This window comes from Brachyhypopomus gauderio, chromosome 8 (assembly GCF_052324685.1).
Source record: "Brachyhypopomus gauderio isolate BG-103 chromosome 8, BGAUD_0.2, whole genome shotgun sequence".
NCBI classification, from domain to species: Eukaryota; Metazoa; Chordata; class Actinopteri; order Gymnotiformes; family Hypopomidae; genus Brachyhypopomus; species Brachyhypopomus gauderio.
This window is the reverse complement of record NC_135218.1, coordinates 25,416,679-25,432,855: the sequence shown is the minus strand read 5'-3', so window position 1 is coordinate 25,432,855 and position 16,177 is coordinate 25,416,679. Positions and strand designations below refer to the sequence as shown.

Below are 16,177 nucleotides of genomic sequence, written 5' to 3'. Positions count from 1 at the left end.
CATCTAGCGATATTTATAGCGTGCGCTCACTCTTCGCCCCCATGCAGAAACCTAATAGCTCCACTCCTGACACTAATGGGCACAGAGTTAACCTCTACGCACTTTATTATTGAATAAACATGCTAAAATATGCTTCAGTGTCCCAGCTGCTAAGCGCTTCGTTGTGCTTCGTTGTGCTTCCAAGTGCTGTATCTCTGTAACAAAACAACGTCGTATGCCGATAAAATATGCCTCAGTGTCTCAGCTGTTGCATAAAATTACTAGTATCTTCACCTCACCGCTATCCAACATTTTGCAAAGTTGGAAGGACATTGTGAGTTTCTCCAAGCAAAAAATGTCATGCCACTCACACCCATCACCCGTAACGCTTGGCAGGTATTCCCCTGGTTCTCTGAATTTAAGCCATGGATCCTGTTTTTCACAAGTTTTCCTATCACAACTGACAAAGTTCTAGACATATTGGGTTTAACCTACATTTTTGTCCACCTTAGATTATCATTTAACTTTTTTCTGGAAACTTCTGACTAAATTGCAGAATAGTTGCATTGTCATGTATGCAGCCCTGATTGGAGGAATCCTACAGCCTCTCCCCACCTACAACCAATCATAAACTCCATCACTTCCATTACCACTGGAAACGCTATTGTTGAAATAGCATGACCAGCTATTATACTAATTTACAATCACTGCCAGGATGTAACATGCTGTCCTGTATTAAAACATAACTGAATATCTTCACAATAAGCATTAAACAGCTTCAGAGTCCTATTTAGAATCTATAAGATCCCAAATGCTGCCCATAAAAGATTATGCAGCATCAAGATATATCCACATGTAGTCATATCCACATATAGGCTCCTCCCCTCTAATGCCAGATCGTGCTGTTATGCTCCAAACAACCTGCAATATTCCAGCCTTCATAGTAATGTATCAATTAACTGATTTACTTTCAAACATGTAGACAGCTGCGATCGCACGAAAGAAATTCTTACCTTCACATTAATGGCTTTTAGGTTGAAACTGCTCAATATTCCTGGTGTCCTTCTGTTTTTATATAAGAATACTCCCTGCTCTTCACTCTTTTGATTTAATTCATTTATTTCGCATTATGACCATCATCTTCCATAAAATCTTCACAACATCAGGTGTGCTTTTATACACACAATGCAGAACCCTATTCTTTGTGTGTCTTTGCACGACACATCATATAGCGGTCTGCTGTCCACTTAGGTGGGCTAACACCCGTTCACCACTGTGTGTCACCCATTAGGGGATCAACTGTAGACAGAGATCCAGTTCCTTTGTCCTTCAGAATACACACTGTAAAAATGCTTCTCTAAGTCCTTCACAACTTGTAGCCTACACATTTCTCTTTAGTAAAAAAGGTCTAAACCGACATAATGGATCCATAAAGAATGCTGGCCTGGAACACTTTCTTTTCCTCTCTCTTCCTTAAGACATCTGCTCTCCGCACGATCACCATCCTGCTTCTAAACTCTTTCCTCATACTCGGCTCCAGTGCTTTCTAAGTGATCTTAACTCCTGAGTAAGTCTATCTCGATGTGCTGTCTTCTCCTTGTTCTGTACCAATGTACCAAGTAAGTACCAAATCACAAATTACTTTACTCTCTTCTACTCTGTTCAGCCACTAGATCTTTCAAATCACCAGTAACACATCTTACCTTTACTCTGCCCAATTGCTTTTTTTTAGCATAACCATTTCCAGTTCACTCATTCAAATTTCAAAAGCAATATTTTGATATCTTGTAGTATCTCAGCCATCCAGTTTCACTTGTCAATCATCTCTGTTGTCAATCATCACTTGTTACTCAACCTAAGCCACTATTTTGATATTATTGATTTAGATGGTGCTCATTTGTGTCTGTGTGTATTTATCTGTCGGGGAAAACACCCACTCACCCAGCTATGCTCACAGAATAGATGAGACATCATTGTACTGTATGTTCAGTTTTACTGCCTCAGATGTGAACACTGGTCTAATTACTGACCAGTTTCTAATTACTGGCAGATTTGTTCTTCATTCAGTCTGTCAAGCAGGCCAGTCACAGGTGTGTCTATCCCTTTTTAGGGACACTCAAGCACCCTTAAACTGAGTACTAGCACCTTTAAAAATATGCGTACAAAGTCGTTTTTGTAACGGAATTAGCTGAAAAATGTTAATACAATAGAAAATATATGATAAAATATTACATTTAACTTAAATTACCAACAACAAAAAAATTGCCTCGCAGATGGTATGATCCACATTTTCTCTCCTACCCATGCCCTGCTCTCTCGAAGAGAGCTGACAGCATGCACACACACACTAGCTTGACTTTGGTATAGTGGATACTGTAAGTAACGCAGACAGCGATTTCTTTATTGCTCAACACCAACATATTATAAACTTTAACAGCAGTTCTCTTTTTGCTGTACAGAACCACCAATCACTCGTTATGTCGTTACTAGTAGGTAGGAGTGTGGCTGACATTTTTATCTAGCAAGCTAATGTTGAGCTTTAGCACCCACAGGGGTGCTCTGAGCACACCTAAAGCTCTGATCCTAGGAGGCCCGGTAACTAGCTACCCTTTTCCAAATTACCTGTAACTGCAGAGTGATCACGAGGCAGACGCATGTGCTGAAAACGAGCCAGATCAATAATCTTGGTCGTATAAACAGTCCAGGATCACAGAACGAGGTCAATATGACACAGACATATACATAAAGAAAACACAAGATGACAAAGAATCACAAGGACTAGAGACAGATAAATACATTAACGAGGGGTGGAGAACTAAACAAGGGGACATGGAAACTGAAACCAAAACAAAAAAGAGCACATGGAATAATGAAAACAAACAAGTGATTAACAGGTAGGGATTGGCCAGTTGTCACAGTAATGCTAGTTATGTCCTTATAGACTGGCTATCCAGCTTGCTAGCTAAAGATAGCTTTGGAGAATGTGATGAAGTGATTACGTGTTAAGGTGTCTGTGACTATGTTTTCTGTCGCAGTTTTATCTTTTTTTAGTGATTATCGTCAACCAGTATTTATCACTTTTGTGTTGAAGGGTTTTTATGATTTAGAAAACATTTTTGTCAGATTTCTGTCACTTCTGACAGATTCTTTCTTGGACAACCAAAGGCTAATTCAAGACTTCAGTTCAAAAAGGAGACTTTGACAGTATATAAAATTAGTATATCCAATTGATAGATATATAACATTTTTCATAAGTGCAACCAAAGGGCACATAAATGCACATTAGGCTACTGATTTGTGTCACAGTGAAATTACATGCTAGAAAAAAGGAGGTACATTAGCATGAGCAGACTCTCCAGCGGAAGAGCTGAATGGAAAAACCCAACGAAATGAAAATCAAACTTCACTACGAGAACAAAAGAAGTCAATGTAAAATCCACCGACTGACAGTCATTGAATCAAAAGGGTCTCATAAAAGGAAAAACAGAATAACACTCAGGTATGATGGAAAAGTGGCATAATGCGCACCACCTGAGAGAGGCATGGCAACCAATTAAGACAGAGGCATGTGCAAAACATAGGATCAACATAAACAAAGGCTAATATACAAAACCTCTTAAATAGAGGCTCTTAAATGGAGGCTCTTGGCAGGGGGGAACCGCTATAGGTCGCTTGCTTTGTTTTTTTAAAGTTCAATATACAAAGGTGGTTGGGCCAAAAATAGTGAAAATATTTATAACAGTTCAATACGTAATTCAATGCCTTGAAAACAAAGAAACACACCATTTTTGCTCATTTTTTTAATTGATTTATTTGTATTACAGACATTGGAAGAGTGTTTCATCTGCATGCCACTGTTCCTCTGGCTAACATCAGTTCTATCCCTCTCATTTTCCTCTGTATACCTGTGCTGGTCTTTACTCAGTGGTATTGATGTCCTGTGAACTGTGGCATGTAACCTGCCGCGGGACCGAATGATTCGAACAACTCCGTAACAAGCAGCATGCAGTGCGTGACCTCTGTGCACCATCAGCCTTTCCTTGATGAATCCACAGTCTTCTCGCCGACACCTGACATCTCTGTCCTTCTCCAACCACGCTAGGTGCCCCTATGCTCCTCGTTCTTCTCGTAGTCAAAACCGTGCCAAAGTCAGCAGCAAAGTCATCCACCTGTGAGTCATCTGTCATCTTCCACGCCTGCGTCCTCCCCGCAGACGTATGGGTTACATGTTTACAGTCTCTGCCTCATTGTAGCTTTAGCTGGTTGCATGTATATAGTTGAAGAAGCGATGGATCCTGCAGTAGGGGTTGGCAGCCCATGACAATGCTAAGCTCTTTGAAATATGACTAGGTAGCTAGCCAGGGAGCCAAATGCATTTTGCATATAAGTAAATGGCATACTATTATAGAAATGCCTCAAGAGGTTTCTTATAACTTGTAAATCAGAACATGTATGAAGCTATTAGAAGAGTCCAGTTGCAAAAGGTTCCATTTTGACTTAGTTCATGATAAATATTGTAGCACAGAAGAAGAAAGAGGGAGTTCTCCTCAGTGAACACCTGCCTTATTCCAGGTGAGACTTTAGTTCAATCTAAAAGAACATGATTAAGCATGCCAAAACGTTCCCAAAATGTAACTAACAGGAGCAATATCGAAAAGCTTCCCTTCGGAGTAAATAAGATATGCGTCTCTCGGTGCTTGCTCGATAATGTTAACCATGTTAAAAGGTAGCTGGCTGGCTACTTTGAAAAACACACATTCTTCTAGATAATAGACATGATGGTCAAGATTAATAAAATCTGTAGCTACCTATTTGTGCCCAGTACATCCTCACAACCCCTTAGTTCATTTAATATGTTACTATTTCAAGCCAGGACACACATGTGCATAAAACAACCCAAGTTTAACTAAGTTGTATCTGCAACTACACTAAAATGGCGACAAACACAGCAGACGAATCAGGAAATGTGTCTGGTGATGCTCACTGCTCGTCGGCTAACGTCAGCTAGCTAGACAGAAATGTGACCAGCCAAACGTCGCGTACACGGGTGCCTCAGCCGTGTGAGTGAGTGAGTGAAAAGGCCTTAGTCTTGCTAGGCCGTCCAGAACAGCAGCTGGAGTGACAGGCTTGGATACTGGTCTTTTCATGCCTTCTTGGCTTCTTGATTTGCTAGAAGACAATGACTGACACTCATTCTGGGTTTTCTCCAGGGCAGGGTGGCGTCTGCTCTGGCAGATCAACAGCACACTAGAACATTCTGCCCCTTTGGGTTATTTATCTAGCAGACTGGGGTAACAGAGCCAGAAGACTGGCCATTTGAACCAAGGCCATAAATTCTTAACTGTATTTTTATTGTGTAATTACAGTTCATTGACTTTCCATTGAGGCAGGTGTGTATTTTTGGCCTGGTCATTTGTGTCGGGGCCAGGGGATAGTTACCCAGATGACATCTAGCCTGCAGCAATGAGGGGCGGTGGGGGTGGTGTGGAGGAGAGGCCAGGCAGAACCAGACAAGGAGAAGTAACAGCATGTTGGACCCCAGACAGAGCTCAGCTACTGGGCACTGGAGCAGAGCGCCGGCCCCTGTCAGCTCAACCGGGCTTCCGTGATTAATGGACTCTCTTAGAGTCTGCCCGACAGTCACAGCCTTTGGCGAGACCTTTCTCTTTCTGTTTTGCTCTCCTCCATTCTTTTGATATCGGTTTCTGGCTTTCTTCTTTCTCACTTGCATTCTTCTGTTCGTTATCTTTGTGTGTCTTACATTTCATTACAAGTAGCCCATGTCCAACCCAAACATTTTGCAGTCCAGTATGCGGGCTGCAAGTTCTTTCTTTCCATCTTTCTTTCTTTCGATGTGATGAATATCCGTCTGAGTTAGTCTAGAGGTAGTGTGGACGTTGGTCTCTCCTGCTCCAGATGCGCTGCACTTCCTTCTGTGTGGGTGAACGTGAACTTTAACGTGCTGGACTGGGGTTTCTAGCACGACTACCATGGTTTGGTAGAAACCTTGTGGGTAGTCAGTGGTGAGATACGGGCAGGTTTATGGGTATGGAGCTGGCGCTCTATGGTGGCAACCACACAGCATCTAAATGAGAGAGAGATGGAGACAGCACAGCCACTGTGATTCTCACAGCGTCTGACATGAAGTGCATGTATTGTGAAATTGGCCCTGATGTTTCAGGCCCTGTGATAGACCCTCTGGGCAGGTGTTTGCTAACGGGGCAGGAATGGAGAGAGAGTGAGAGAGTCAGGGTAGGAATGAGAGAACTTGAACGATAAAGAGATAGATAGACAAAAAGAGGTGAAGAGTGTGTGTGCGAGATAGCGAACAGGAAAACCGGAGAGAGATAGAGGGATAGAGGGAGGGCTTTATTAAAGCGATACAGTCCAAATCAGACCAAGTAGGGGGTGCTTAGCCTCAGGGCTTAGAGCACATTAACACTCTCTCTCTCTCTTTCTCTCTCTCTCTCTCTTGCTCTCTCGCTCTCTCTCTACCACTCACTCTGTACCACTCACACACTCTCTCTCCCTTTCTTTCTCACTCACTCTCACTATGTTAAGTGCTCATGACACATCCACACACACACACACACACACACACACACACACACACACACACACACACACACACACACACGGGTGCAGCTCTCTGCTGGTGAAATAAGAGACGGACCCTTTTATCTGCTCCTCCTGTGGTGCGACTGTGAGTGTTCCTGTAGACACACCGCAGCCTTGTGCGTCTCACCCAGGGTGATGTATATGAGCGCTGCTCAGCATAAATTTTTATTCTTGCAGTGAAACGGGCAATTATGTATGTTACGGATGTTTGTAGAAGTAGTAAAACCGTTCTCTGAAAGTGCTGCCTAATTACGTTGTAAAACTTCTAACGACTATTCTGTATCTTGCACAAACTTGCTGTTGCCACATTATGTTAATGAGCAAAGAGCAACGGCCAACCAGGAGTGAGAGCTGGCAGGAGCCTCATTTGCATGAGGCTAAACCTCATCATATACCAACTCCCATAATCTTCACTACGTTTTCGCAATGTCAGCCTTTTAGGATGAAGAATTCCTTTAATGGTAAATACCTCACGTTCTCAAGGAGGAACACCACGGGGCTGGCTAGCGGCTAAATGACCTGTCAGGGTGGAGAATGGCTGCCAGTTACCACGAGCCTTCCAAGTGACAGCGATGGCATGTGATCTTACGAAGGGCATGCTCGTTAAGCTTCGTTAAGGCCCATTATAGCTCATTAGAACGTGAAGGGACAGACACACCTCAGGGCTGTGGCGAGATGGTGGTTTGTTGTGTTAAATTGGGCTTTTGCCTGCAAATTCAATACGTTGACTTGCTGTCCGTACGCAAGTCTTTTTCCTTTGTAGTTAAGTGCCTTTCCTTAATTTTAGCCATTGGCTAAAAAGGTGTCTGAACAGCGTTGGCCGGATATCCTTCAACATTCCTTAAAGGCAATCTTACCTTTCTCAGTTCAATTTAGTTTATTTTCTCATTTCAGTCCCTCCAGACACACACAAGCCTACACAACCTCTATATGTACTCTTTGTGTGTGTAATGTCTCATTGTGAGGACAGATAAACTCAAAAGAGGGCGGCGGGAAGAGCGACCCCTGAACCTGGCAGGGTCACCACCGCTGCCTGCTGTTTGTTTCCGTCGTGCGGTAACCCATTTTCATCAGCTGAAGAAAGCCCCAGAAGCTTGGGCTGGTTCGTGAGGGCCCAGGTCGAAGCGGCACTACGATGCCCTCAGTGATAATTACCTCTGCTGTGAGCCAGTAGTGTGCAGGGTGTGACACTGTTGGAGTGCTCGGACCCCGGGACATGAAAATCCACTTGGCGAGGATGGAACAATATTTCTGGTTTTATGGCACCTTTGGGCAGCCGAAGATCGAACAGCAGGCCCCGTGATAGCAGCTGCAACTCTGAACCTCAGGAGGTCCTTAATAGCCAGCGATGACATCTTTTGTGAGGCGGTTGACAGGGCTGTAAGGATGGAGCTGATTAGCGCAGAGGAGTCGACCCCCGAGGCAGATTCCAGCCGCACTTCATCCGAGGTAATGGCGGGTTGTTGGACACGCATCCACGCAGATGTGCAGCTTTAATCTGGTGTCACAACAAAGTTTTGTTTGCACCCGTGTTTGTGTATGTGTGACAATGTGTTTGTGTGTGAGACACCTCGAGGTCTGCAGTCTGAACCACCCCAACCCTTTCTTCCCGCTCTGGCACCCACAGACACTTCTGGGACCCAACACTTCATCAACTGTGCTGAGCTGAGAGGCGTTCACTGCGGCGTCTGAGGGAAAACCCAAACTCAGCGATCTCTCAGCTTTGGCCTCATAGATCACTGCTAGCCTTCATCTGTTAATCTCCTCACTTATTAGAGTAATACACCCTATGGAACACGCTTCCTGCACACACAGACACGTTTGTGCGCACACACACACACACACACACACACACACATACACACACACGCACTCAAACCTTCAAACGCACTGCAGGTGCACTAAGATCTTTCTTATCCTTCCAGTAATCCTGCAGGTGCAGGTACCTGATACCAGCTCTGAGCAGCAGGACAGCAGGATATTTAAACTGCAGTCAGGAGTCACTCCACGTGGCAGGTCAGGTTTGAGTAACAGCAACAGGACTCAAGATCATCCGAGAGTCGACCTGTTCAACCTGCTGTAGTTCGGCCACTGATTCTGAAGGTTCGCCGCGTTCCTCCCCCCCCAGCCGGCTGCCTCCCGGAGCTCGCCGTGGGAACTAGCGCCAGAACGCCCTTGTCACCAACGCCCAACCACATCGGCGGGCCCCGTGACTCTGAGATTTCACCCTCCGTCCAAATGCCTTGAAACTGGCGAATGAACTGAGTGTGATTGCTTCAAAAAGAAGAGGGAGAGAACCACGGAGGTAGAGAAAGAGAGACAGATGAACAGGGGAAGAAGATGTTAAAGTGGGATAGAGAGAGAGAGAGAGATGGAGGGAGAGATGGACAGAGGAAGGAACTGTCTATTTCAGAGCAGATTCTTGTGCAGCTCTGTGTGTAATCATGACTGGACATCTTTGTTCTGTAGCCACAAATGAAAACAATTAAGCTGTCTAAGATGTAATTTGATGCAATTTAATGGTGCTTTTGTGTGTGTGTGTGTGTGTGTGTGTGTGTGTGTGTGTGTGTGTGTGTGTGTGTGTGTGTGTGTGTGTGTGTGTGTGTGATACAGGATTCAGCCAGCAGGACTGGTGGAGAAAATACAGGCTATTGCTCAAAATGTGTCGAACATGGCAGTTCGAGTGGAGCAGATTCTTCAGAACAGCATGGCAGTATCAAGAGGTGCAACACACACACACACACACACACACACACACACACGCACACACATGCACCTAGAGAAACATACATATGCACATGCACTCAAACACACATACACACATGTGAAAGACTGGAATGGTTTTGATAAAACACATTTTCATGGGACTTGTTGACTTAACTGTCCTGTATTTGGGTGCTAAAAGGTGTGTTGCTTAAATGTGTTTATAGGGGATATATTTATAGAGGATATATTTATAGAGGATATATTTATAGAGAGGCACATTTCTGCTGTGAGATGTTCTTTAGGGTGCCTTTTTAAAAGTCATAGAGTTAACACACACACACACACTCACACACAGAAACACACTCCAGTTCCAGTGTGTGAGGAAACTTCACACGACTTCACAAACTACGTAAATAAATGTTCACATATTGTATTTCTCTGGAGTTGCTGAAGGTAAAAACCCAGCGGTTTCAGATGGGCGATTAACTCATTTATAGGGAAATGAGTCACTCAAAATGACCGCCTATATATGGCTATTATAGCGTATGGGAACGCGTTCTGGTAAGTCTATGGCCTATCGTATTGATTTGTTTCCTTGTAAATCCACAAAGTCGAAATAAATGGAAAACAGTTGAGACTGGAAGAAATTAAGCAGAGTGCTTCAGCGTGAAGGGCCTGCGTGACAGATTTAAGAACCTCCACCTAACTCCACCTACCCCCCCCCAGCTCCACCCATCCACCCACCCCGTCACGCTTAAATCTGACTGCCCCTTCGGACACTATTGATCCTCCATTCTGACTTCTTTAAAAAATCCTCTTGGCTCTCAGACATGGATGTGAATTGTGTGTTTTCGTCTGTGAACTGCCGCGGGCGTTCACGACATGGCTGTCCTGAGACTAGCCGCGCACTCTCTTAAACTAATACAGAGACGTTAATGAAGAGAGTGCTTTAACGCTGACCCTGGGAGACCATGACTTTCCCAGAGAAGATCATGTGACAGAGTTGCTCATGAATATTCATTTATGACATAGTCTACTGCATAATGAGGGTGAATTTTGGATCATGGTGCAAGAATGATCCTACATTTATATATACATATATATTTATATATAACCCCAAGTCATCCACACTTCGTGTTCAGATAGGAAGCAACACTGATTGTGAATCAATTTCAACTGCTCTTGTGCAAATGGAACAGACAACAGGTAGAAATGAGAGATTTTGAACTGATTTCAAAGATTTTTATTAATTGAGATCTAGGATGTGTTATTTTAGTGTTCCCTTTATTTTTTTGAGCAGTATATATATATATATATATATATATATATATACAGTTGTGATCAAATTTATTCAACCCCCACTGAAATAAAGTGTTTTGGCCAGTTTGACATTGATTTTGATCATTTCAGTCATCTTATTTACAATTATATCAAAGAGGCACTTATAAATTAGACAAACATAACATAATATTTATGATGGAATAACCACAAATGTCTTTACTGTGCTCACATCATTATCAGTTTTATTCAACCCCCTAGTGACATTATTTTTTAGTACTTAGTACAACATCCTTTTCCAGTTATGACAGCTTTCAAGCGTGAAGCATAGCTTGACACAAGTGTCTTGCAGCGACCTATGGGTATCTTAGCCCATTCTTCATGGGCAAAAGCCTCCAGTTCAGTCACATTCTTAGGCTTGCGCACTGCAACTGCCTTCTTTAGGTCCCACCAGAGGTTCTCAGTTGGATTTAAGTCTGGTGATTGCGATGGCCACTCTAGAATGTTCCAGCCTTTCATGTTCAACCATGCTCTAGTGGACTTGGATGTGTGCTTCGGATCATTGTCCTGTTGGAAGGTCCAACGTCTCCCAAGCCGCAGGTTTGTGACTGACTCCATCACATTTTCCTCCAAGATCTCCTGGTACTGAAGGTAATTCATGGTACCCTGCACACGTTGAAGCTTTCCTGTACCATTAGAAGCAAAACAGCCCCAAAGCATAATTGACCCCCCGCCATGCTTCACAGTAGGCAAGGTGTTCTTTTGTTCATAAGCCTGGTTCTTCCTTCTCCAAACATAGCGCTGGTCCATTGTCCCAAACAGTTCTAATTTAGTTTCATTAACGTTCTGGCATGGAGGTCTTCGTTATGCAGTGCGCGCCTTATTGTCTGAGCTGAAACTTCAGTGCCCACATCTGACAGGTCTTTTTTCAGTTCCTTAGCAGTCACGCGGGGATTTTTCTCCACATTACGCTTCAGGTAGCGCACAGCAGTCGCGGTCAGGATCTTCTTTCTGCCACGACCAGGTAACGTTTCCACTGTGCCCTTTAACTTGAACTTGCGAATGATACTTCCGATAGTGTCTCTTGGAATATTTAACAACTTCGCAATCTTTTTATATCCATTGCCATTCTTGTGAAGAGCAATAACCTCTTCTCTCGTCTTCTGGGACCATTCTCTTGCCTTCACCATGCTTGGAAACACACCAGTAGATGTCTAGAAGGAGCTGAGTATCACAGTCCTTTTAAATCTGCCTAATTGGTGCTTATCATGCTTGATTGCTGCTCGTTGACATCCACAGATGTTTTCAATACCTGATGGAAAACACTGGAATGAACCTCTGTTCTTAGGAGTGGTAGTCGTAAAGGGGTTGAATAATTGTGTCAATGAAGAAATCACAAAAAGGCCATTTAATACTTTATGACAAAAAAAATTGATGCTATCTTAGTTGCATTTAGTTCTTTAACAAGTCCTTGTAAGATTTCATTATGAACACAATTACAAATGTGCACTGAATTCCATAAAACCCTTCGCAGCATTGGGGGTTGAATAAATTTGATCACAACTGTATATATATATATATATATTATAACAGCAAAATATAATGGTCTTTCTGTGGATCGACTTTCTTTAGTAATAATGTGTGAAGGTTTTAAAACAGCATAGGTAAGAAGTCATTTTAAAGCAAAAAAAATGAGTACTGCCTCTAGTACTGGCAGAAACGTTTCTTATGATTTTCTTGTAACTCTAAAGACTGTCTCTGTAATTCTTATATATTTATGGTGAGATCACAGTGGAGATACAAGCAGCCTTTCCTGTGCATGTTCCTCTATGCTCCTGCATGGGGTCCACCACACTTGTCTTGGCCTGGAGATAAAGGCCTGATCAGTGTTAGCGAGTGTGGAGGTGGGGTCTGTCTTCCTCTCTCCATCTTACAGTAGCCGAATGGAAGCAGGAGCTAGTGGTTAGAACTCAGGGGCGTTCAGCATCACCAACGACAACAACCCCCCACCCCCAGCTCCGCCCCCACGCCCGCCTCCACCCCCACCCCCAGCTCCGCCCCCACCCCCACCCCCAGCTCCGCCCCCACGCCCGCCTCCACCCCCACCCCCCAGCTCCTTCGGCGTCAGCTCCGTCAGCCCCAGAGGCTGGTGTTCTACAGAGTGCTTAGTGAACCCAGTGGAGCAATTAATGCACTGACACCATCACTGCTGAATGAGAACAGTGACCCCCTAAACCACGTTTGCCGCTGGCTGGGTGTGTGTGTGTGTGTGTACGCGTGTGTGTGTACGCGTGTGTGTGCGTGTGTGTACGTGTGCGCGTGTGTGTACGTGTGCGCGTGTGTGTGCGTGTGTGTGTGCGTGTGTGTGTGCGTGTGCGTGTGTGTACGTGTGTGCGCGCGTGTGTGTGTGTGTGTGTGTTGCTTAATGCATATTGGATTCTTTGGGCCAAATCCTTAACACTGGATTCCTGTTGCTCTCAGTTGCAGTTCATATACACACATTTTCACACATAACATTTACATTTATAACATTTTTCACACATACACAAAAAAAATTCACTTACAGTTTTATGCATTTTTATATACAGAGTAATTTATATTCATGTATACATTTATATACAGTTTATGTAGCTGCATTATAATGCCTGAGTGCACCTGGAAATAACTGTTTTGAGCATTCTGAGGAGTTCCATTGGCAACAAAATCCATGTCAAAATGCACAAAAATACATCTGTCTTTACATCTGTCTCTGTCTGTCTCTCTGTCTAACTCTCTCTGTCTCATACTCTCTCAGTCTATCCCTCTGTGTCTTTCTCTTTCTCTCTCTCTCTAATCTCTCTCATTCTCTCTGTGGCGTGCTCTTGGACGGCATATCCTGCCAGACAGAGCTTCGAGGGTCGCTTTGTTGCGCGTGGTAATAAACTCTGTGTCTCTCTCCCCAGTCACGCACGACGGCACCGCGGGCCAGTGCGACATACCCAGAGACCCGCACTTCCCCGACTGCCCGGGGAAAGTGGACGTGAGTGCCAGTGTGTTCGTGTTTTGTGCGTAGACCAACGCCCACAGGCAGAGGGCCACCCCACTGGCACTTTATCATCATTCTGTTCACTTGGTTATACACTGTTAGGCTTGAGTGTGATTTTCTCATTTCAGCCTTATGACAAAAACACAATTTTGAAAGTATAAAAAGCGCATATGGACATGTATCAAAATGATCATACATTAACTGGAATAGCAATGTCACTATAAATAGAATAAATTTTGGCTGACGGTGCTAGCTATATTTCTGGTATCAGTTTATATTATAAAGAACATGAGGATTGAACATGAGGAACATAATGGATTTGCTGTGTGACTTGTGATTGGCTGGTTTAGTGGATGAGGGCACGATGGACATCTGACCCCTGCTACGCCTTCTACGGTGTGGATGGCTCGGACTGCTCCTTCCTGATCTACCTAAGTGAAGTGGAATGGTTCTGCCCCCCATTGGCCTGGAGGAATCATAGCAGTTCATCTCTACTGCCAAAGAGCTCACCCAAAAGACAGGTGTAGCATCTATGTCACGCACTGCACACTGGAGTCAGGGACATGCACTACTGTTCACTAATAGAGACTGAAAAAAGGGGTCAAGGGAACAGGTTAACAGTTTATGTTCATAAATACAGTTTATGTTCATAAATACAGTGCATCTTCATAAATACAGTGTATCTTCATAAATACAGTGTTTCTTCATAAATACAGTGTATGCTCATAAATACAGTGCATCTTCATAAATGCAGTGTTTCTTTGTAAATACAGTGCAACTTCATAAATACAGTGCAATATCATCAGTGGTGGACAGAATCGAAGAAATTTTCTTTGTTTCCTTACTTCACTCGTGTTTCCATTTTTCTAACTTTTTACTTTAACTCCACTACATTTCAAAGTCAAATATTTTCCTTTTTACTCCATTGCATTGTGTGAAATCCGTCGTTCCTTCAGGCTTCACGTGTTCATTGAAAAAGTAACGTCACAACAAAAGAAGCGGGAAGCACGTGCACCAATCAGCGTTTGGTTCAACTGCAACAGCAGTGTAACGATTAGAACACAAATTAACTCGACACTAAACCCAGGGAATAATCTGAGTGAAATTATTTGAAGTAGTCGAAAAATCGTTTTCAATCGCATTCGCTGTTTGCCTCAATCCCATACGATTTGTTCTTATAAGAATGCCCCATCCACAGGGTTGCCAACTCTCACGCAATGAGCGTGAGACACACGCATTTGACTGTCTTCTCACGCCATACATCTGATTTCTCATGCTGAAAAAAATCTAGTTTATTTATCTCTGATCTACATCCAGAGTTGTATAGTAACGAAGTAGAACTACTTCGCTACTGTACTTAAGTACTAAAATGCTGTATCTGTACTTTACTGGAGTATTATTTCTTTCTCCTACTTCCACTTTTACTTCACTACACATTTTCCATCAGTTTAATACTTTTACTCCGATACATTTTTTACGTGCTATATAGCTACTCGTTACAATTATAAACGTGTTAGCTGGCGCTGTCACCGTGTCAAGCGATCAGGCTGTCTTATGAGAAAACTGCGCATTCTCCGGTCGCGTCTCATTTACTCTGCTGCTGCCTTCACTGAACACTTGAGCTTCGTAATCTAGGTTCACTTGACACGTCGTGACTGCCGCAAGGGTCCACGCGGCAAAAATGACGCAATCGCGGCGGCTCCGCCCATGCGCGTTGACCACACGCGCGGTCGTGTCGTGAGGCCGTGCACCTCTCGATTTTTGTGCGTGCGAAGTTACAAGGTAGAATTCATGCACTTGTACGGCACTTTGAAGGTCCATTTTCTGTATTTTCCAGCACCTTCAGCTTAATTTACATATTTATACAAATACACATATATTCGAAATTATTCCAAATAATTCGCTTTTTATCTCATTAAAAGAGATGGTACCGTGTTTGGTAACAGCAGAATAGCGCAGTAAGCACTAGTTAGGTTAGATATCTTAGCTAACTAACCTAATTATGTTCATGGCGTGCTGCAGAATTCACTTAACATTAGCTGGCAATAAAGGCGACGTGCTGACTAATCGTGTCCATTTTTATAGTGTAGTGTTTTTATAGGGAAAGGGCATTTAATGAGGGTAAATGCAGGGCAGTAGGCTCACCCTTAGAATCCGACAGACGGATTTTACGTCCAAAATACACCTCGTTTTCTCAGCTAAATTAAGGCGAATTTGTACTTCTGCGTCAAACCTACGACATAGCAAGACATAGGTTATCTGTTTTTTGTGTACGAAGTGTTAACCCCAGTTTTTTAAGTACATACAGAACACTTGTACTTGTGATCTTTGACATCTTTGATTTGTACGTGATATATAAAAACTAATCATAATCAAACTTTGATGGCTTTCTTTAATTAATTCAAAACACAATACTTGTACTTTTTACTTTCAGTACTTGAGTAATAAATTTTAGACTAAACTACTTGCAATACTTAAGTACAAAAAATGCTGAATAGTTCTGTACTTCTACTTAAGTAAAGTTTTTAAAGAACACTTCAACTTCTACTCAAGTCAATGTTTTGATAGAGT

The 16,177-nt window shown here is 43.1% G+C and overlaps 1 protein-coding gene across 1 annotated transcript in view; it reads left to right on the top strand.

The window, feature by feature from the left end:
- The window catches only part of LOC143522123 (alpha-1,6-mannosylglycoprotein 6-beta-N-acetylglucosaminyltransferase B-like), a 105,581-nt gene that overhangs the window by 28,453 nt on the left and 60,951 nt on the right, over window positions 1-16,177 (top strand). Inside the window, exons 4-6 of the mRNA XM_077015852.1 lie at window positions 9,211-9,320; window positions 13,524-13,600; window positions 13,957-14,127. Coding sequence (XP_076871967.1) covers window positions 9,211-9,320; window positions 13,524-13,600; window positions 13,957-14,127 — 358 coding nt within the window. The remainder of the gene's footprint in view (window positions 1-9,210; window positions 9,321-13,523; window positions 13,601-13,956; window positions 14,128-16,177) is intronic.